Source organism: Poromitra crassiceps, assembly GCF_964638095.1.
Source record: "Poromitra crassiceps genome assembly, chromosome: 13".
NCBI classification, from domain to species: domain Eukaryota; kingdom Metazoa; phylum Chordata; class Actinopteri; order Beryciformes; family Melamphaidae; genus Poromitra; species Poromitra crassiceps.
The window spans coordinates 7,907,633-7,930,762 of record NC_139644.1 but is presented as its reverse complement, the minus strand read 5'-3'; the positions used below and the strand labels follow the sequence as shown (position 1 = coordinate 7,930,762).

The following is a 23,130-nucleotide window of genomic DNA, read 5'->3' as shown; positions in this document are numbered from 1 at the left end:
ATGTCATTTCTTGGTTTTTTCCATAGGTATTTTCAAATCACTGTTCTAATACATATCTAGGGGGTAAGTCCTCCTTTAAGCTAAGTTGGTCGTAACTTTACGACCTAACAGCTACGCCGGTTGCACCAAGACGGCTTAAGCCTTATTTTCACTACGACCAGGCGTAACTCCTACACCTGGTCAGGAGGAGGCGTAGAGCCTGCCTGTAACAGAGATCTCCGCGGAGACCTTTTTGACCGTCATCGTCGTAACACCGCCAGTTCGCCGTCTTTGAAAGCACGACGTTAGATTATAACTAACTAGTTGTGTGGCTTAGCCTTCCAAAATGTTGCCGTTAGTTTTTAGAATGTAATACATAGAATTGGGAACGTTACATTCAATTTCATTCAGACTGTCTTTCTGGCTCAATCGCCGCCATTTTTCCCCCGGAGCGAGGGAGGGTGAGAGGAGGGAGGGTGTTTTACAGCAGTGGCTGAGAGAGAGTAGTGGCACAGTGATCCAAGCAGGTCGCGAGGCACATTTTTTGCAACATCATCCAATCAGGGTGCATTCCCTGGCAATTCACATGGACGCGCATTGCTACGACCAGCATAGTTAAGACCAGACGTAAGCCGTGTTGGTGCAACAGGCGTAAGTCCATGGTCTTAACTAAGACCGACGTAGGAGTTACGACCAGGCATAGTTAAGACCAGTTGGTGCAACCGGCCCGAGGAGGAACCACATTAGCAACCAGGATATTGCATGTTTTTGTCAAATTATCATGGCAAATTGTTTACAAAAGATGGACAATAAAGCTGATTTTCAAAGTACCTTGAGGATTTTTCAAGTTGTGAATTAAGTCAAATTTCTCTCTTGATTACAAAGGTGGAAAATACAACTGTTTTTAACGGGGTGTTTACTGATTAAATGTTTAAGCTCCCCACAAATGCAGATGTTTTTTTTAAATATATATAACCAATTGCAAATTATTACAATTACCAAACAGATAAAAAGTAGATTATTATATTGAAATGTTATTTTAGATTTAGAATGTTAATTTTCTATAAAACACAATACATTTTAATGTAATTCCACGTTTATTTTTGGCCCTCGGCCCTCCACCCAGATTGAGTTTTGGCCCTTCATGGGAAATAATTTGGGCACGCCTGTGCTAGACGGTTAGATGAACACATCTTTTGATATCTGTACAGATATATATACTTCATACGGTTAATCTTTGCATTCTCTGAAGAAATATTTTGCACATTCCTGCACAAACTCTACAGCTTTTCATTTCACTTTAAAAACATATATTGCACTTTTTGTATTTGTTCATATTCGATTGTTTCTCGACTTCATTGACTTGCAGTACTTGTGTTTTCTACATCTACTTTCATATTTTTCCTCCATGTTTAATGTATAGGCCTACCTACAAGGAAATCTATTATATAAAATCATATTATATATACAGTATAGTTATATTAGGGGTGGGGGAAAAAATCGATTCACCTAAGTATCGCGATTTTTAATGTCACGATTTTTTGGATCGATCTTTTATTCCAGAATCGATAATCGCAAATTAAAAAAAAAAAAAAAAAAAAAAAAAAAAAATTTTTTTTTTTTTTTTTTTTTTGGGTGCTTGCAGTCAGGCCACTCACTGAACAGCAGGCCAGGCGCCGCCTACTGGTTTACTAGTGGTTTTATTACTTTATTAGTTAGTCTGAAGTAATAATTACACTTCAGGGTTAAAGTGGGTGCATCTCATTGTAAAATTGGACCCAAATCTGGCTTCAAACGGCCCAAATTTCACGCGCGTTGGCCCATATCGGCCTGGCCTGCTTGGTATCTAATGCCCGGCCTGAATTATGATCCCAGTCCGCCCCTGTTTTTAACTATATCGCCCAGCCCTACTCATGATATATAATATACAGTCTCTAGTGTATGATTCAACTTTTCCCATGTTCTAATCTAGTGTAAAAAAGCAAACAAACTGAAAAAATAAAAGAAAAAAATAAACAAAAATCGCAATAAATCGTAATATCGAATCGCAATAATCGTAGAATCGCAATAATCGTGAATCGCAATATATATCGAATCGGCACCAAAGTATCGTGATAGTATCGAATCGGGAGATAAGTGAATCGGCACAGCCCTAAGTTATATATATATATATATATAAAACTATAGGCTACAAAAGAAAAACTGAAGAGCACAAAGTCCTAGTCCTACTTCAAACTAAGACAAAGTGCTGCATCTAATCTTATGTGCTGTGTGTTGTTGGGAGGCATGCTGCAGTGTTTTGCTAGCCTGACATCAGGCTGAACTGTCAACTCAGTGGAGTGGGCGGTTTGCAGGCATGCAAACAGATTGTAGTGAAAAGGGTAAGATACCAGGTTAGACTCAGGAACTAACCAGGAATCATTCACTTAATAAGTGCCCTATTTTGGGATCCAAAAGGTTACTGTCACTATATATATATGCGTATAAAAGTAAAGGTAAAGTCCCAACGATTGTCACACACCTGAGTGTGCGAAATTTGTTCTCCGCATTTGACCCATCCCCTGGGGGAGAGGTGAGCAGCAGCAGCGGCGCGCTCGGGAATCATTTGGTGATCTAACCCCCCCAATTCCAACCCTATATATATATATATAAAATATGCCTGTATTACACCTGTAACCATTTGTATATTTTTTTGTAGCCTTTGTATTTACTGTCATTTAAAATGTTGTCTGTTAAGGATTTGGTCATTCTTCCTACTCGGAAGTATCCTAACCCCACAAACCTGCTGGAGATGCATCACGGAAAACAAGACAGCGTTATCAACTGCATTTTTTTTTTATTGAATCAAATGTGGCATTTTGCAAAACAGACTTGCTCCCCTCCATCATGTTCAGTCAGAGGAGCACAGTACGACCTGGCCATGGCTTTGATTTACTACATTAAGTCACTTTAGCTTCACAACTTCTTAAACCCAAAATCTTTATAGATTATTGCAGTGTAGAAAATTAAAAGGTCCAAGTCTAACAGACGTGCTTTGTTACCTAGATTTGTATTTGGAACCAAACCAGAGCGCTGAACTGACATCAGAGCGGGGACCTAGCGGTCTACTGCTAAAGCCCAAAATTGACTTATTTCTACCAGGCAAATTCTAATGTTTTGAGAGAACAACCTCTAAATGAAGCAGCTGGTAGAATAGAAACTCACAAGCCAGAGTCAATGATTGACCAGCATTTGACTGTTCCATTTCCCACTCCGAAGTCAGTTCATTATGTTTCTGCAAATTATGACTCATTTTTCCTCATTAATATAGACCATGCTTTAACCGCAGTAAACATCGCCAGTGAACACCCATGTAATTAGTCGATACTTGGATTTATTTGCATCAAGAAAAAAATTACAGAATTAGAAAACTATGCGTTATGGTCAAAAAAAGGAAAAAAAAGGGAAGAAGCACATCGCTGCCAGCTGGCAAAGTGGAGGTGAAGATGGCGGATGCTCCACATGTGCTGTGTGTGTTTGGAGGGAGCAGACAGGTAAACGCTCCCAGCAGGTGATGTAAGCAGACTGGGGTTGGGGGAACCGTCTCTTTATGTTGGCTAACCTACAAGACGCCCCCTCCTGGATGTGGGGGGGGATGCATCAAAAACGCCAAGCACCCCCTTTAATATGTGCCCCCCCCCCCTCGTCTCACTGCAGCCTGTGTTCATTCTAAAAATGCCCCCCCCCGACCCGACCCTCCGCCGCCCTTAAAATCCACCATGACATGACTCTCCCACGTATGGAGACTCATGGTTTTATTGAAACACCTTGTATTACAAAACAAAAAAGTGACATGAAACAGTGCCTCCTTGTGGCACAAGAGCTAAAAAAAAAGAGAGAAAATAACCCGAGGGGGGGGGGGAGGAAATGTATGAGAGAGGGTCATCACCACTCGTCCCTGATGTTGTGTGGAGCTGCAGTGGCGTGTCTTTGCAAGAGCGAGCCTGCCCCCTGGTGTCGTAGAGGGGTACTGGTGTTACAGAGTCCCATGTTCCGAGAGGTAAAACCGCTGTGTTAGCTAATAGGAGCTGGTGGGGCTGCTAGGAGGGGAGTGAGGGGGGGAGGAAGAGCAACAGCAGCACATAAGAGGGGGGGGGGTGGGGTTGGGGGGGGGGGAGGGGTTTCGAGTGGCGTTCCAGGAGAGAAGGGGAGAGGGCTGCTGGTAGCTTCTAGAAGCCGTGGACTTTGAGCTGCTCCTCCTTGGCCAGGTCAATCTGCAGAGAGAAGAGGGGGGTGGGGGGGGAGATAAGTTAGACACAGAAGCAACCTCTGGCCGCCAGTCAGCATGTTGCATTCACAAGCCACAGACAGCAGCGGCTTTCAATAATAAAATTAATTTTCAATATTAGTATACGTTTCAAAATTACATGTGATAGCAGTCCATGATACATACTCCGCTTTCATGCCAGCAATAATCTCATAACAGCGTAGTATAATGGAGCCATCTGTATTATGAATGGCTCAACTATGATCGATTCTTGTTCAGGGATGCAAACTCATGCTAGGGATGGGCGGGAGTACTCGGGTACTCGTTCATAACATGAATAGAGAGCCCCAGGGATGACGTATTTTTGTAGTCGGAACGCGGAAGTCCCGGACTTCCTGGCTCTTCGTTGTTTCTGCCTATGGGATTTTTGCCGTGATGCTTCAAATAAGGTCTCTGGGCAATGCAAGCTTAATCAAACGCGAACCAGTGTTCAGCGGGATAATCTTCACACATGAGGACCACTTTCATGAGTTTTGAAGCGTAAATGCGAGCCCTAGAAGTAAAAAGCTCGTGCTAAGCTAATCCAGAACTACACACAGTGTCGCATAGGCTTCCACGTCACGTCACCACTCAACCTGGACTGTTGTTGATGTGTGCGCTGCTGTGCACTGATTACCCCGGGCTGAGGCTGAACCAGGTGAGGGAAAGAGAATTTCCATGTTCGACCCGGAGTCAATGACAGAGCTTCTTAAATCGGGGAGCGGACATCCGGCAGCGTCTGAAATCGACGCTTCCAATGGGAGGGCAGCTGTCGAGCAGGGGACGGCTTATGCCAGCAGCCTGTTTCCGTGCCGCCAGACTCCTCCCACGGAAGTGAGGGGAGTCCTTCCAGCGAGACTACCCTGACAGTGATGCAACGGGCAGCAACCAAGGGCCCATAATGACGGTAAAGAACACATTCAAGGCTAAATGGGGCTTTTAAAGTTTCAGGAAAAAAGCTTTTGCACACCTAGGCTCACCAGGTGCGTCGGAGAAGGGCAAAACCCGACACAGTACCAGAATAAACTCCCGCACACTGTCTCCACATGCAATCAAAAGTTTAATATATAGAATAACATTTCGGTCGTGAGACCTTCATCAGATTCTCTTGATGATGAAGGTCTCACGACCGAAACGTTATTCTATATATTAAACTTTTGATTGCATGTGGAGACCGCGTGCGGGAGTTTATTCTGGGGCTTTTGAAGTTTCAAAATGAAAACAGAAATGACCAGATCTGGGGCCAAATCAAATAAAACGATATATTCACGAATAGAAATGACACTTAAAATTAAAAGTGAGCCCAGAATCATTTTGCTTAATTTGTCCAAAATAAGGTGTACGTAAGCCTTCCGTAAAACTGTTGGATATGTGCGAGATCATGCGCAAAATAAACAAGCATTGTTTTTCGGCAAAGTGTGCATGGAGAACTTCCTGTAAGCGCAACAGAATTCTAATAAGAGCCTATTTTACATCATTTTTTTGTCACTTCACTGGCACTTTGTCAACCGAGTACAGTAGCAGATAGTGTATTTTGTGCAGTGCTTTAGCTTGTGGGGTTATAAATAGAGTAATTTGACTATGATGTAAAGAGGTGGCGATATCTGTTGACTATATAAAAAGGGTTATGTCTAAAGAGACCCACATCGATGAGGAACTGGCAGATATTCTTGCGCTGGTCTCCCTGCAGCTGGATCACTTCACCATACTCTGGGTGCTCAATCACTGTCCCATTGCAGGCAAACTTCTGTTGAGGGACGAGAAAAGAGACAGAAGAACAAGAAGAGACAGAGCGTGTCAGTGGGGCAGGAAACAAGGCACACTTCTCTCAAAACAAAATATTTTAACTCGGCATGATTAACATGCCAGCTACTGAATTTACAATAACCACCACAATTTGAATATGGGAGGCAATTATGGGGAACACAACCCCGATCTCCACTGGAAGTTTACAATATGACATTTTTAATGACAGAATACTGCCGTACAACTATTTATTTGTTTTGTTTTTTTGCCCCCCAATAGGGCTTGAAAACACATGTTGGCCCTTAAGAAAACCTAAATCTTGATTCGATTACTCAGTGTGAGTCACTACTTTCAAAATGGCTGACATCCCATCTTGGAATTATGGGAGAAAAATAAACCCCTGACAAGTACCAGCGGTGTAAGAGTACGTGCAAAAATTCCATTGTACAAAAGATGGGAAATTTTGAAATAAAAGTCTGACCATCCTTGTCACACAGTACCTTCTTGAAGGCCTTGACTAGCTTCTTCCGGTCATAGTCGGCGGATATGCCCTGGACGGTAGTGAGGGTCTTCCTGCCGTTCCTCTGTTGGATTCTTATGTGGATGTAGTCCTCTGTCCCAGCTGGGAGGCGGTCATCACCCTTAGTTGCATCAGCAAAGGGGTCTGGAGGGGGAGGGGAAGAGGACAATGGGGGATGTGTGTTTAGAATAATAAGACATCAAAGACAGAAATTGCCCATGCAATGGTATACTATACAAGGACAGAAACTAAGTTGAAAGAGAAAAGTTTATATCAATGATGGTCTAAATGGGTCAGATTGCTTAAAAATATTGTAGCATCAAGCTACAGCCATAAGAATACACAGGCCCACTAATGTCAGCAGAATCAACGCCGCACACGGCCACCAATAATTCCTTAAATTAAACCCTGATCCAGGTATAACCTTTGTGGGACAACCCCTTTAGACAAAGGGCAACCACTAATCAAACCTCACAAGGTGACAACTGCTTACTCATGAGGCCTACCGCTAGCTACAACTGCTATACAAGGCTACATACAGTAACGGCTGCAATCGCAGTTTACAAAGTACAAAAACACAATGTCTGTCAATTCATGCGTTATCATACGTGCCGACGCTGGGGTTAGCCCGCCGATCAGACGACTTTAGTGATAAAACAGCTGATGGCGGATACGCTTTCACCTTCAGCTGCTGTGCACAGACTTCTTGGCTTTAAACTGCTTCCTACCTAAACGGCACCAATTCTCCCAACAGTCCCTGAGCTGTCATCTGGCAGCAGACGCAGCTTTCCTATTCGGAAGTGTCATATTTCAAATGAAGGATTGCGCATACGTGCCGCAAGCTAAATATACAGTACAGCTAAGCGCTTTGTAGACTTTGGCAGCAATGACGTTAGCCATTGCTAAGTGGCTCACTGTTAACGTTAGCTAGCGCCTGTCAGACGGCTAGAAAAACAAGGGCCTGCTGATTTTACATTGACACGGACGTTAGATGTTGGCCAGCCAAGTTACCAAACCCAAGTGAAAAACACTAAGTTACAATGGCCATTTCAGACCGATGTAAAGATCGTTAATATTTATCACATTTCCGTTTCCGATCGGAATAATAGGCTAACGTTAACATGATAGCGAGATGATTGGATTTGAGGCCTAATGGCGGCCAGTTAGTGTTAGCAAAGGCCTGCTAACCGGCTAATATGAGCAAGCAAAACAAATCTGTATGGTTGATTAATTGTTATACAGCAGCATTTGAATGATACCAACATATTTTGAGAAACATTATGGTGATTTCTAAATAACACTGACAGTCAATCAGAGATCGCATATTGTCAATTCGATGCTATTTATTCCCATGCTAGCTAACGTAACGTTAAGGCAGCAGCCGCCCTTCCCCCACCCAGTTTGTCGGTTCAGTTTGGTGGAATAGCTTACCAAAAGTTTGGAGGTTCTGGATAGCGGACATACGATAAGATTTGCTTTCCTTTCGGATAATAACTTGGTTAGCGAGCGGTTCGTCGGCTAACTTTGAGTTTTCAGTCGTATTTGGGATGATCCTCCTGTTGACGGGGGCGACGCTTGAATCAGCTTTGAAGCTCTCACAAAATGGAGGAGACCGTTGAGCTCGTCCGAGTGAAAAACAAGCCTTTATAGCCCCGCCCCGAACCCACGTCTGCACGTCGCTGACGTACGTAATGACGGACGACGCTGGACACTGCGCCCATAGAGAGCCAAAGGCACGCACACTTTCGGGATAAGCATGCGAACCAAGGGATTTAGTCTGCCATTTTATTTCCCATTAACCTGTCGTAAAATGCGTATAAAAATTGTTTTACTTTAGTAAAACTAAAGGATTTAGCTATATGTCGAATCAGGAGAGAGTACGTTTCACTTGGTTAAAAAAACAAAACGTTGAAAAATATTTTTTTAACCCACTATTGTTTTGTTTTTTTACGTTTTGGTCCGAGTCAAATGTTCCCTGGGCTCTCTTGATTCTAAATATAGACGAATCGCTTGGTTTGACCAACTACAATTTTTATAAGCATTTTACGAAATGTCTAAAGAAAAATAAATGGCGGAAGAAATCCCTTGATCCGTATGCCTAACCGTGAAGTGGGCGTGGCTTTGGCTGTCTATTTCTTTACCGGAAAGGTGACGCAATTATTTTGGATCCTTGGTGATAGGAAAATTCTAAAGGTAGGCCTATTTATGGGAAATTAACAAAATGTTTTATAAATGATTGGTGGTGAATGATTTCAAAAGTCAATACTCACATTGGTGCATTACTTACTACAATATATTGTTTGTTGGTTTTGTTATGGCTTTTTCATAAATTTTCATGATTTAAATTCTGTTTTTATCTCTGCTAAGAATAATATCTATCTATCGATCTAGCTAGCTATAGTGTCTGCAGATATAGCCTACGCTAAATTGCTCTTCTATTTTTCCTTCAGTTATAGACGGTTTTAACTTGACAACAAAAACATTCTAAATTGAACCCCTGCTCACTTCCTGTTGCAGTGTTTGCTATGGACATAAAAGAAAAAAAAACACAACAAGTGCAGGACTGACCATTCCGTGAAAACCGTCTATACAGCTGAGCAGCGAAAACAAAAGTAACGATGTCAAGTGAATATTTCTGCAGTTTGCCGAATGCGGAGAAAAAGGAAGTGCTGTGGGGTTGCGCTCTGGTGAAAACCGTCTATATGCTGGGTCTTCATACAACAGAGCTGTAACACGCAGTGATCAGAGCACACTAGCATGTTCAAGATTCAAGATTGAAGATTTTTATTGTCACTCCGTAGTACAAGTATCACGTGTGAAATTCTTGTGCTGTAGGCTCCGTTACAACATAGTGCAAAAAATAAAAGATATATAAATAAAAACAAGAGGCAACAAGCAATAAAGCAGTAAGACACGCCACAGACAGTGGCGTATTCACTGCCCATAGTGTAAATGGCATGAACATACTTTAAACATAATTAAACATAATAACATTCTGTTAGGTGCAAATAGCATATACCTAATTAACATACTATTGAACATTAGTCATGCATAATGGTAGCAGCTACAGTACGGTACAGTACAGCTACTACACTATTTGTATATGTTAAGGAGTCTCGTGGCCTGTGAGAAGAAACTGTCCCTCAAGCGATTTGTGCGTGCTCTTGGGACCCTGTATCTCCTCCCTGAGGGTAGCAGGGAGACTGTTGTGGGGGTGGTTTGTGTCTTTGATGATCTTCAGGGACCTCCTGAGGCACTGCTGGTTGTACAGATCTTGCAGTTCTGGCAGCTCACATCCTGTTACGCACGCCTCACCCTTCTTAGCGCCCTGCGGTCCATGGTGGTGCAGTTCCCGTACCAGGTGGTGAAGCAGCCAGTCAGCAGGCTTTCAATGGTGCCTCTGTAGAAGTCCCTGAGGATTTTTGGCCTTAGCCCGAATTTCTTCAGACGCCTGAGTCCGTGTAGTCGCTGTTGGGCCTTTTTGACAACAGTGGCGGTGTAGGGAAGTTTGTGTGCTTGCCTTGTGTGAAGTGTGAAGTTGCTGGATCTTAGGTAAGGGCTCACGGGCAGTGATCGGTTAGAACCACAGAGATTCAGGCGACTTTATTGAAACATCAGGCAGAAGCAGTATACAGAGTGGCATACAGATTGCAGAAAGGGGAACATAGGACCAATACATATCATAACAGAACAACACCTTTTATACCCCCCCACATTCGATGTATGACATCATTGGTGATGTCACAACGTCCGGGGAGGTATGATATCATCGGTGACCTCATAAAGTCACGTCTGCCATCACAGTCACCCTAGACCGTCTGACATCGCTGATGACCTCACAGGTGAACTCTGACATCATCATCGATGATGTCACGGCGGTGTCATCATCATTACGTCATTGGCGCCTTGGTTCGTGGGCATCAATTGCCCCAAGAACAGGTCTGATGGTGGGCCATTATGGACCATTTTCTGTGTCGTCTGCAAACTTCACGATGGTGTTTGAAGTTTGAGTCGCCACGCAGTCGTGGGTGTAGAGGTCGTACCAGAAGGGGCTGGAGACGCACCCCTGTGTTATGTGTATTACAAATAGGCGTAGGCAAATTTGATTTCTGATCTGACAGTCCTCAAACTGGTCAGGTAACAGCCAGTGTGTATTAAGGGAGGGGACTGGAAAGAGGCTATTATAAAGAAAGACAATGTAACTGTTCAACAGCAAGACACTGAGAAGACATCACAGATCAACTGCCTTTACAAGACAAACATGCCCAGCAAAGACAGTGAGTGACCCCTAGTGGCCCACTTTGAGAATGCAATTTTTTTAGAGACAGCAATTTGAAGGTTAAAGTAGGCTATTCATATTGGCAATATTATTATCTGACTTATTTCCTGTCTTGAAATAGATTATACAGCCTGTTCAAATATAGACTTCATGGTGAAACACTGACTGCCCGAATCTATCATTGTATCCTCACAGTGCAGGTGGTCTGCTGGTGACAGGCTATTCACTTGCTCTTACAATAGCTCTGTATTAGTCAGGCCCGTAGCCAGGGTTTGAAAAATACCGAGGTCATTTTAACATGGCGTGGGGGCTCCAGCCCCCCCGGTTAGAAAATGTTGTCCATTTTAAAGTAAAACGCTTCAATCTGGTGCACTTTGAGAGCAACATTAAGAGGCTAGATCTATAAAGAACTACAGACATCATGTTTGATTAATAGCCTCTTTACTGTGCTGTTGCTTTAAAATGATACAAAAAATTAATGTCTCCCCATATAATATAATTTATATTGTGCATACAGGTCACATGGCAGAATACTGCTCAATTAAATACAATGGCCCATCCCTACACAAACATCACTTACAGGGGAGTTACTTACCCATTCACTTCAATAGAACTGTCCCCAAAGTCTAGCCCCAATGCAAAATTTGAACGTTGTGTTGAGTTATGTCTCTTCCTTCTATATAGCACACAGAGAGGAAGCAAATTGTTGCATTTCTGATCAAATGTCATATATCATGTTATTTATGAGGGCTTTAAAACATCAATGACAGATTAATATTTTTATGGGCTATTTTTATGTATTTATATATATATATATATATATATATATATATATATATATATATGACCTGTAGCTCCCGCTGTCTCAGGAAAGCCCACAGCATCCTCAAAGACCCATCCCACCCCGGGCACTGCACTGCGACTTTGAACTGCTGCCCTCGGGCAGACGCTACAGAGCGATGAGGGCACGAACGAGCCGGTTCAGAAACAGTTTATTTCCAAGAGCCATAGCTGCGCTCAACATGCCCTAACACAGTTATCATAGATACTCTGTGCCTAATGTATAAGAATGTGCAATATGCTAAAAGTATAGCGACCGCCACCAGTTATCTTAGATATGATGGTCTTTTAATTAATGGAAAACCAGAAATCCGGTTTTGTCATCATTTTCTCATGGGCCTGATGGAGGTTGCAATGCTGCAAGATCTATTTCAAAACTTGTCTTTTGTCGTCTACATGTCAGTGCTGTTCCTGGGAAGCCAGCAACCTGATCTCACAGAAATACGTGAAATGACCACAACCTCATATTATGCAAGGTTTATTTGTAGCACCAGTGTCGGGGGTTATGTACCCATGTTTCGTGTTGACTGTTATTTATTTATTTATTTATTTATTTATTTATTTATTTATTTATTTATTTATTTATTTATAATATAATCTATATAGGGAGCATGTGGGCAATGGCCCAAAAAATAGGCACAACAATGCACCAACTCGAGACACTCCCCGAAACACCCGGAGAAAAAAATGTGTGCATAGATCGGCAATAGACCAGCAAAAAAAAAAAAAAAACAGAAAAGAAAAGAAAAGAAAAGAAAAGAAAAGAAAAGAAAAGAAAAGAAAAGAAAAGAAAAGAAAAAAACACATAAAAAAGGCAAACACATTGTGCATCCCTACTTTCTTCATATCTCATCAACTTAAAAACCTGTGGCCGGTTGCACAAAGCACCTTAAGTTAAATTATATTTGTGAGTCAGTTGGTGTTTGGTGTTTAAAAAGCATATAGGCCTAAAATAAATATCTGAAATTTGGGTCGCGACTTAATGACTAAGAAAAAATGTGGGTCCTGAGGCTGACCAACTGTTCTAAATGGCACTCTTGCCCACCTATTACAGTACTGTAGCACACAAAAACAACAACAGAGAACAGAAACAGTCAAAACCACAGAGCCTCCAACCAAGTTTAAATATAAAGGCCAGGGGCGGACTGGGATTCTAATTCAAGCCGGGCATTAGATACCAAGCAGGCCAGGCCGATACGGGCCGACGTGCGTTGTCACTTGTGTTTGCAAGTGACAACCAGGAAAGACTGGTGACTACTGGAGAATCAGTTGACAGCCGGAACAGGGACGACACCCGGGTAGCAGTATGCTCCCCAGCCTGCGTCTTCCGTGAGGAAGAAGCCCAACAACCCACGAGAGGCCTTTTAGGAGGGCCATTCAAGCCGCAAGTGGAGACTGCAGTGCCACCAAGTACTGGTACTGCATGGTGTCCACTAAGATACCATCACCTCGGAATGAGATGTTTGGAGCGGGGGAGTCTGGTGCAGCGCACAGGTCGTAGACCTGGTGAGACGAGGGAGGAACCCGGCCGGGTGGCAACCCACAGAGCCCGGTCCCTCTACGTACCAGAGCCCTCTCCCTCCCCCGGTCCCGGCAGAGTAGTTCCGGAGCAGCGGATTGAGTGGCCCTGACCACATGACCACCTTCGACCCTCCCTATAGGGCTGACCGTGGGTAGCTACTGGGACGTAAGTTGGGGCTTGGCCAGCCCCGGCTGGGTCACCTGGGCGAGGGTGTATGATGTTGCGAGACCCGAAACATCCTATGACCCCAGGGTACATCACTGAGGATACGTCCCAGTTATGCATCCATGCAATGTTTTTTTTTCTTTCTTTATTAGTCAGTTTGCGACACTAAGGCACACCAGCTATGAATGAGGTGAAACAGCAGATTTTTTTTTTTTGCAAAGGCAGAAGTTTACAGATCTTTGTACAAAAGAAATGCAGTCACATTTTTGTAACTAATTGCATCACAAATGGAAAATGAGTTAAGAGTGCGTCAACTCCTCTTAAGTCACACAGGTTTTCACCATGCTGGATGCTTCTTCTTGTTTCCTTTTTTATTTGTATTTGTATTTGTATTTGTATTTGTATTTGTATTTGTATTATTATGATTATTATTATGATCATTGTTATGATGATTATTATGATTATGATGATTATTATTATTATAATTATTATTTTAATCGACCCACCAGCTGATGGATACAGCAGGAATCATAGCAAATCAGAGTTTATAAATGGCCTGCTGCTGGAGCAGACTGTGGCAGTGACATCATCGACACAACAGGCCCTAGTGAGTAGGGCGGGTGGTGGGGCGGTTGGATTTTGATGGCACCAGATAATTGGAAACACTGAGATGACGACCAGTTTCACAGGGAATAGAGGTGTGAGAAATGTTGCGCTCCAAACAAGAATTTGTTCTTTTCAGTTTGAAAACACTGATTGACGTTGAACACAGTCCAAAAATATAGGCCTAAATAACAGATCTTTGATCAGGCCCATTCATCAACATCTTTAGTGACTAAACCAATTGCGTGTTTATTTTATTTTCTAGCCCAGTTCTGTTCTCTTCTGTTGTTGAAACTCACATCTGTGAGTGTTGAGCAGCAGAGGCAGCAGTCCGGGTCCGGCTTAACTGGGTTTACCTAGTCTTGTTTTACTGTGTACAGCTAATACATACAGATAATCTTCCAGTGGACCACGCATTGGCGCCACCTGGTTGATATTCCTTGCACAACGCAGACAGTTTTTTTTCTGCGGCCTTGGCCCTGCCTGCTCACACTAGACAGCTCTGGCTAAGACTTGTCAGCTAAATGCCTGCGATGTCATGTGAACAGCATCCTCAAGGCTGAGGGCCTCTCTCTACCTGTGATACTGACGCTTCTCTGGCAGACAGGTCTGAACTGAACAGGAGGATTACAGAGATAATGGCCTACCTGCAAAGCCTCAGATGTCTCTGCAATTCTGCCAGATTTTAAAAACCTCATATCTCCAAAAACACTATAGCTTTTCCATCGTTTTCCAGGACACCGGCTCAGCTGCTCTCTTGTGCTATTGGATGAGAGTTAGTGTGTGTGTGTGTGTGTGTGTGGGTGCACATGGGCTCATCTCAAGTGTGTTCCTCTCCTACGCACTTGCTTTCGGTTACACAAGACACTTGGGCTGGCCTGATCTGACCTGTGGGAATATGGAACTCGCTCAGTGGACCGCAAACATCTGGAGCGCAAGTGAAGACCTGACGAGCCTTTTGATTGGCATCATGTTACAAGGTTTCCATGTAGCGCCAGCAACATGCTCCTGATGGGTAGGGCTGCCATCGTGCCGAAACCTGTTTTGAATGTCACTCGTAAAGGTCAAACCAGGCTCATACCGTATCAAGTGGGAGCACACCAACAGAAACGCCCTGTGGCAGAGCCCAGATTTGGAAACAACAAACACGTTCAGTTCACTTTTAGTTGCATCTCGGAGCAAACCGTTGAATAAAGCAGCGTTTGCAAACAGAACTGCAGCCTGTGCGTTATTGCGTAACGCAAGGAGCTGCGAGAGGGATAGGGGGACTTTCCGCTTTTGCAGAGGCCACAGGTGATGCTCGGGCCTGCAGCAGGATAAGTCAGTCAGTGCGTTTGGAGCGGTGAGATCAGAACATGTCACTGTGGCAGGTCCTGGCAACGAGCACGGCGGCTCTGGGCTACGGCTACGGGCCCGGCAGCCTGATCGGCGGTTACCAAGTGAACCGCCGACCCAGCGTGTCGGTGTACTACGCTGCAGCCGCTGCCCCGGCCGCTGGCACCAGCTTCATCCAGTCTTGTGGAGCCAGCGAGAAGTTCAGCATGCAGGAGCTGAACAGCAGGCTGGCAGCTTACATCGACGAGGTGGGAGCAAACTAAACATTTATGACTGTTATCTTCCTGCTTCTTATTCCTTCAAACAGCAATCTTTCAGACATGATGGACCCAGGGGCGCAGGAATATTTGTGCCATCTCTCGTCATGGCCCTGTGGGGTTGACCCTATTTGCTCGCAGTGCTGGTGATCGAGGAATTGAATCTCATTGGATGAAAGAATCAGAATAATGCTTAAAAGAGGGATGATGAAAAAAGTGGCAATCACTATATGTGGGGCAGAAAAAAAAGAATTGCGATATTAGCTCCATTTTATTCTTCTGCTATCCATCACAATTTCACAAGTTATATTCTAGCAGCCACTTTTATTCATAACATCATACCCTGGTTATATTGAATCCTGATGACATGAGCAGCATACCCACTAAAATATATCACGTCAATAAAGGTTGTTCACTTTTAAGACGGTTTAGGTGTTGATGTCGCCAATATGTTCAGTTTTATGCAAGGATGAAGGTGGAAACTAAATGTTATTATGAATGCATGTTGTTGATTAACTGCACACATTTTACAATTTTATTTTACTTGATAAAATTGAAATTGTTCATTTTTTTTAATCATGATTTTCTTGAAATATGTCATGTTGGCCTTTATCAAGTGAATTCTACTGAAACCAGCCAGATTATCTGCCATTGCAGTGAGATAATTTGACTGAGAATACCATAAAAGAAGCTTGATAGGTGTGGGAACGAGATCAAATCACTGTGTTTGTGTTCTAATCCTCTCAAACATCTTTTGAGGTTTTGAGCCAGACTTCTTTAGAAGTTGCTCTGCATTAGAGAATCAGCTAAATGCATCAGTGTCAGAAAGTGATTCTCCCCCCCACCCCCCCCCCCCCCCCCCCACCCCCCCCCCCCCCCCCCCACCCCCCACCAGCAGCAGTGGGTGGTCGAGTCCAAAACTCCTCTGTGATTTCAGACGAGAAAATAACAACTTAGATAGTTGTTTACTGTACCCGCCAAACAGTTAGTGGGACGTCCTGGGATCCAATCAGGACGAGGATCTTTGTCACGTCATCCACCTCTCTCTCTTACCTCTCTCTTAATCTTTCCTGTCTCTATTTGATCTGTCCAATAAATGTAGAAAATACCCCCTTGTTAAACATTGTTTAACCTTTTTGGCTGCAGTATCCCCTTTTCCTGATTTTTGAAACCCCTTTACCCGTCTACAACATTATCTTAGGACACTGTAAGAGAAGACGATAGACAAACAATACACCTTTCAAGAAATTTAAGATGACAAAATAAGAAATGGAGTGAAAGTTAGCATTTAGTGCCTCCTGAGCAGATTTATTTTAACGTTTCATTTATTTTTACGGTTAATTCTTACATTTTTAAATGTTCCCCTTTCACTCAAGTACCCTGGTAGTACCTCCACGACGTACCCCTAGGGGTACGGGTACCCCAGTTTGGGAACCTCTGTTCTAATAGAGCTCAACAGTCACGTGACTCACATCACTGTCTGTTCCAGGAAGTAGATTTCCCATTAATTTTTCTCATCACATTTAGAAAAATCCTTATCTAAATAATGTTAAGCCCACAACCAAGCTAACTGTCCAGCGACAGAATCATGACCATTTAACATTTGATTCAGAGTTGAAACTAGGGAAACTTTGGCCCGGGACCGCATGCGTCATAGCAACCTCATTCAACTTAAGCCCATTCAAGGGAAGTACATCTTTCAACAGCCCAAGTTTGTCAGGTTTAAATATGTTTTTGATATTTTCAATCTCTGGCAGATGTTCATGTTGTGTAACACTGCCGCTTCACTGCCGCTCTTTCGGCCAAAACTATTTGAAAAATAATTGGCATGACATCATCACTGATGACATCATCACTGATGACATCCTATACGTGATCCGTTCCTGACTGAATTAATGAATGACTCACCGCAAAAAGCCTTATCTTGACCACGCACTGCTACAGATGTGCTTCATTCCAGAATAGCACCACTAATAATAAAGCTTGCAGACTCAGAGCGATACACTAAAGAGCGAACACATTTCATGTGAAGATACTGCAGCAGCAGGTCACTTTATTAACAAGCTAAATGGTAAATGGTAAATGGCCTGCATTTATATAGCGCTTTTATCCAAAGCGCTAGTCAGTAGGTACATTCATTCATACACCGATGGCGGCAGGCTACCTACCACACAGGGTGCTGGCACACCAACGGGAGCAATTTGGGGTTCAGTGTCTTGCCCAAGGACACTTCGACATGCAGACCGGAGGAGCCGGGAATCGAACCACCGACCTCTTTTATCCAAAGCGATTAGTGGACGACCCGCTCTACCTCCTAAGCTACAGCCGCCCCAAGCCGCCCACAAGCTGTTATATTTTGGGGGCTTTGGTGAAGGGTAGGGTTATGGTTATGGTTTGGTGAGGGTTAAATAACTAAAATGTTAAATGTGAGTTATGTTTTTAATGTTGACTTTGGAAACACTGGGAATTGAATGCCGTTCTCCAGTGTCGAAGGTAAATGTTTACGCCGTCCTCCATCCTCGACCACAACACCCTACTTTCCACCATGCTCATCTGATCTTCGTTATTTACACGACCACTAGACGTCTCAAATTTTTTAAACGTAACTATAGGTCGTAAAAGATGCTTGTAAAAAGGACCTATCCATAGGGTTGATTTTTGGCGGAGGACAGGCTTGATTGATTGCTTGTCTCCTCTGATTGGTGGATGCAGGTTCATAGCCTGAAAGAGGCCAATGAGAAGCTGGAGCAGCAGATCCAGGAGGAGCTGGACAGGAAGTGTCCCGATGACCTCCGAGAGCTGGATGGAGAACTGGAGACCATCTCCCTGCTGCAGGCTCAGGTCAGTGCGCACGCACGCACATACACACACGCACACGCGCGCGCGCGCGCGCACACACACACACACACGCACGCACGCGCGCGCACATGCATGCATGCACAGTTGCACACACGCACACAGAGTATACAGCTATACAGCACAGATACACAGATACAGCAACCATTCTGGTCTAGCCTCACTACCCACATTTTTCCTTAGTCATTAAGTTGTTAAGTCATTACGTTTTTTTTGTTTGTTTGTTTTTTGCCTAGGCCTATATGCTTTTTAAACAAGTTTAAACTGGGGATGCTCGTCGGGTTTCTATGATCTAAATTGAACTGTCCGAAATATGAAATACATTAGTATTTGCATATGTGTGTGTACTGTGTGTGTGTATATATATATATAATATAGTGAATATTATATATTTTTGATATATATATATATATATATATATATCAAAAATATATAAAAAAAATATATAAATATCAAAATTCTACCTTTAATCACTCAAGTAATTGTGATGTCATTAATGTGGGGTCACAAGCAAAAAAGGAGTTAGTCTTATTTAATAATATCACATGATGTCCATGCTCAATTTGAGCTCTTCTTTCTTTAACAAAGTAGTTTGAACTACTTGTTCTAAGTAGCTTTAGTTTACCAAACTACATTTCTTCCAAGAGTAGTGCTGTAGTGGACTGGTAAACCAGCCCGTCACGTGAACTCACATTTCATTTGGTTCTGCGTCCCGGTCTGGCGCCCAAACCTTCACCCAGTCCTTAGCAAGGGCGGGAGCATGGGCGGGCGTAGTTGCCTTGACAGACAACTCCTTCAGCCAATCAGCGTCGGATCCAGTCAAACCCAAATCCACTCTTGAGAAACATATTTTCCCACCAAATTGATTCTAGGGTTTTCTAGGGTCTTTTGGATTTCCCCCTTCATTTTCATGTTGATTGTTTACTCTGCCAAAGAAGTAGGAGGGCCGTTAGATTGTTTGTTTGTCTGTATGTGTTAGCAAGGTCACTTCAGGTCAGCCTGAAGATCAATTGATTCGATTTTGGTGACCATTAGACAATAGACCCTTCTCACGGGGGCCATTTTGTGTCGAGAAGCCAGGGTAAACACAGGTGCAAGCAAAACACTAATGAGGGTTTCCAAATCCCAATCATGGAAGTTGGAAACCCTCATTAGTGTTTTGCTTGCACCTGTGTTTACCCTGGCTTCTCGACACAAAATGGCCCCCGTGAGAAGGGTCTATTATTGCTTTCTATCAATCATTTTAGCTATCACGCTGCATCGAGTAAGGTCTATCATGCTGCGTCGAGTAGCCTAAGGTCCGTGAGCCAGGACTTCCAAGTTAGCAAGAGCATTCAAAAACAACCGACAAACAAAGTTTGACGGCGGCTGCAGCTTTGCAAGTTGGAGAATTGTTGCAGCATTCATATTCACACCAAAGCTTTATATGTTTTGTTGAAACACCCGACCCTTCACCCCATGTTCCATGTCCCATACCGTTCTGTTCTGTGGCTGAGTGTTGCTCAGGTACAGTAGATCTCACACCGACACTCTGGCTACGCTACTGCCTTTGAGGAAAAACGCATGTGACAAAGGCCTAGAATGAAGTCAATAAACATAGTTGAAAAGCTTTTGTGACAGTTGGGTCGACTGGTTCTGACTCATCAGGAAGTTGAGTTGAGGTTTTCTGCAAAAGGTCAACACAGGCTGTGGCTCGTCAGACAGATTAAAATGCCATTTGCTCAGGTCTCAGGCATCACGGATCAGCCTCCTTAACGACATGTCACGAGAACACAACAAAAGACGCAGAACACTATTTGGATAGCCCGCCAACAGAGATGCCACATAGTCTTATTAACATTGCAACAGCTTATTAGTTGACATTCAATAAATCAACGGAGCATAATATGTGCAGATTTGAATTATATTTCAAAAATGTGCGCCGTTTGAAGCAAGATTTGGTCAATATAATGCTAACGTGATGTTACATGTTATTTGTTCACTAATAGAATTCAAATTGCCTAGATAACTGCAAGTATAATATGAAGACCTAAAAACAAAAACATGCCTCTGTACAAAAGCTTCACAGCAAACTTAATTTAAGGAAGAGTGCAGTGTCCTGTCTTGTCTCGTCTGAGGTTAAATGCAAATACAAAAATAATAAAATCAAACTGCTTCATCTCCACTTTAAACTGTATTGTGCAGTCCTACTGATAATCCCATAAAGCACATTCATGTGAAAGCAATAAGCATATAGCCTACATGTTTCACTTTATGCTCTGAAATTGTAGCCTACCTGAAGGTTCCTGATTCTGATAAGTTCAACACCACCTCCAGCTCTGCAGGAGCACCTGCTGCAGTAGTGCTGCTTCTGCCTCCTTCTCCACTTTTGTGACGAAAACCCCAAAAGCAATCCAACCCATACTTTCAGTTTAGCCACTACTGTTTACATTTGACCAATGGGATTTTTTATATAGCTTAATATAAATAAAAACATAAAAAAAATAATAATAAATCAATAAATCAATAAATCAATAAATCAATAAATAGATAAATCAATCAATAAATAAATAAATACAGGATCCTTGCTTTCCACCTCTCTGCCTCTGGCCGAGAGAGCACTGTCTGACATTTCCGCAAACAAATCTCATGGCAGTTTAGCGCACATGTAAAATATAACGCTATACTACGACGTGACAACGTGACAAAGCTGGTCTAAACACATTGGCTACTATAATATCGTCACTGTGTACAAGCAACGCCAACTTTTCAGGAAATGAAGTCAGCAGAGCAGAGCGACTGGCGACTGGGGACTGGAGCAGCACACTCTCTGTCTGTGTGTGTGTGTGTGTGTGTGTGCTCCTCGGGGGGATTTGCATGGGAACAGTCTGACATTTTCGCAAACAAATCTCGTCGCAGTTTAGTCAAGTCAAGTCAAGTTTATTTGTATAGCACATTTCATACACAGAGGCAATTCAAAGTGCTTCACATAAAATGGTTGACAGGAAAATAAAATAAAAGAAGAGAGTAAAACGGACATTTAAAAGCATCACAACAAAACTTAAAAAAAAGAGTACCAAAGCTTTATATGTTTAGCGTACATGTAAAATATAACGCTATACTACGACGTGACAACGCTGCTCTAAACACATCGGCTAATATAATATATTTCCCTGCATCCCTCCTACTGAGATTATATCGGTATTGTGTTTGGACAGACTGAATGGGCTGACTGAGGATGAGAAGAGCTCTGCCCTGCGTTGCCTGCGCCCTGAGAGGAAAAATCAGAGGTGCTGTAACTTTTAACAAGAATCACGTAATCAGAGCGTTAACGTTACTTTATTCTCGTCAGAAAACACTCCGATTGGCATGTTAAAACAAGTTTGCAGCCTAGGAATAACTGGAAAACATTTGATTGATCTATTTACGTCAGACGATGCCAGAATCTCACACACACCAGCAGCGCAAAGCACACATCAGCAGCGTGCCTGGTGACTTTTCCAGGGAAGAGGGAGCAGCCTACAGCGCTTCTTCTCCATTTTGGCACCATTGAACAGCAAGCCCTGCCCACCCGCGCTGGGGTTCCAGCAGCTTCTGACTGAAAAGTTAACTCATTCCTCCCTGCCTGGCTGCCTGCAGCCTGCCTGCCTGCTATCTGTGCAACTAGGAACACTTATACTGGCCTGCTGTTCCTTGAGTAGCCTGGCCTAAAAAAAACAAAAAACATTGCAGGCCATGCCATGCCAGGCCACCGGGCATCTGCCCGAAGCGCCCGATGGTGCAGTCCGCGCCTGTTGTTGAATAGTCAGACATTCTGCATGGAGGAGGTGTCGCCCAACATCAAAGAATGCAATGAATTGTTTCAGAGAACTTGATCTGCATGAGAAAGCTTTCGTGCCACAGATTGAGCCAAATGACAATTCTAAACAATTCAAGTGGAAATGCTGAGAGGGATCATCTCTCTTTTCATCTTTTTCTGTATAAGATCAAATGTCATGAAATACCCAAACTACTACAAAAGGAGAACTTACCTCCAAAACACTTTTTTCAGCTTTTAACCAATATGACTTTCGGGGTGATGTGTGAAGAATTCTGGTCAAAATTTCCACATTTGACATCAAACTGTTGCCATTTTACCATTTGTATCATTTTTCAGCAGCATATCTGTCATAAGCGCCCTCTAAGGGTGGAACACTGCTTTTTTTTTCTCAAATGAATGGGATATTTGACACGTCGTGACGTCACGGTGAACCAAAGACTATGGGATTTCAAGATAGTTACTCCCCTACTGCCCCTGTACCCTTTCGGCTCCTCACAACTCCAAGCCTATTCCCATGATGTCACTTGACCTGTTAATTTATTACAATCGCCTGTTATTTTCCTACCAACTCCTATGTAACACAATACTATCAATAAACGCCACTATAATAATAAAAGGAAGGACATTGCATTGTGTTGCTGTAAAATCATTCCCAACCTTTTATAAATCTCCAAAACAGCAACTTTTCAGGAAGTTTGCTCTTAAAATACTGAACCAAACGTCGTCGAAGTTGGCACGTCTTAATTATAGTTAGTTTCCTGCTGAATGTGTCATTACTTAATATCTTACCTGGATAAGCTCGAATGATGATGTTTATATTATCAGTCCGAGTTGGAAGCACTGTCTCCAGGCCAGTCAGGCCTTATCCTCATGCACGAGCCCCCAAGCTCCGGGGGCGCGCGCAGCAGCAGCAGACTGTGCTCTCTCTGCCTCTGGCCGAGAAA

The 23,130-nt window shown here is 43.1% G+C and overlaps 2 protein-coding genes across 2 annotated transcripts in view; one reads left to right on the top strand and one right to left on the bottom strand.

The window, feature by feature from the left end:
• Positions 1–2,801: 2,801 nt before the first annotated feature.
• Positions 2,802–8,142, bottom strand: eif1 (eukaryotic translation initiation factor 1). The gene is made up of 4 exons (XM_083649217.1): positions 7,962–8,142; positions 6,511–6,674; positions 5,910–6,011; positions 2,802–4,232 (listed from the first exon to the last, which is right to left on the bottom strand). Exons 1-4 carry the CDS (start codon positions 7,990–7,992, stop codon positions 4,188–4,190), a joined length of 342 nt encoding a protein of 113 aa, XP_083505343.1. The 5' UTR covers positions 7,993–8,142; the 3' UTR covers positions 2,802–4,187.
• Positions 8,143–15,084: 6,942 nt separating this feature from the next.
• LOC310788198 (uncharacterized protein) overlaps positions 15,085–23,130 on the top strand; it is a 29,969-nt gene continuing 21,923 nt past the window's right edge. The window contains exons 1-2 of the mRNA XM_083649733.1: positions 15,085–15,522; positions 18,244–18,372. Of these exons, the coding sequence (XP_083505859.1) occupies positions 15,295–15,522; positions 18,244–18,372 (357 nt within the window). The 5' untranslated portion in view covers positions 15,085–15,294. The remainder of the gene's footprint in view (positions 15,523–18,243; positions 18,373–23,130) is intronic.

What these genes read in the sequence shown, in the direction of transcription:
- eif1 (XM_083649217.1), bottom strand. Translation starts at nt 7,992, where the DNA reads ATGTCCGCTATCCAGAACCTCCAAACTTTTG. An exon ending in CCAGAACCTCCAAACTTTTG is followed by an intron (nt 6,675 to 7,961) that starts GTAAGCTATTCC and finishes CTCCCCCTCCAG; the next exon opens with ACCCCTTTGCTGATGCAACT. An exon ending in TAGTCAAGGCCTTCAAGAAG is followed by an intron (nt 6,012 to 6,510) that starts GTACTGTGTGAC and finishes GTCCCTCAACAG; the next exon opens with AAGTTTGCCTGCAATGGGAC.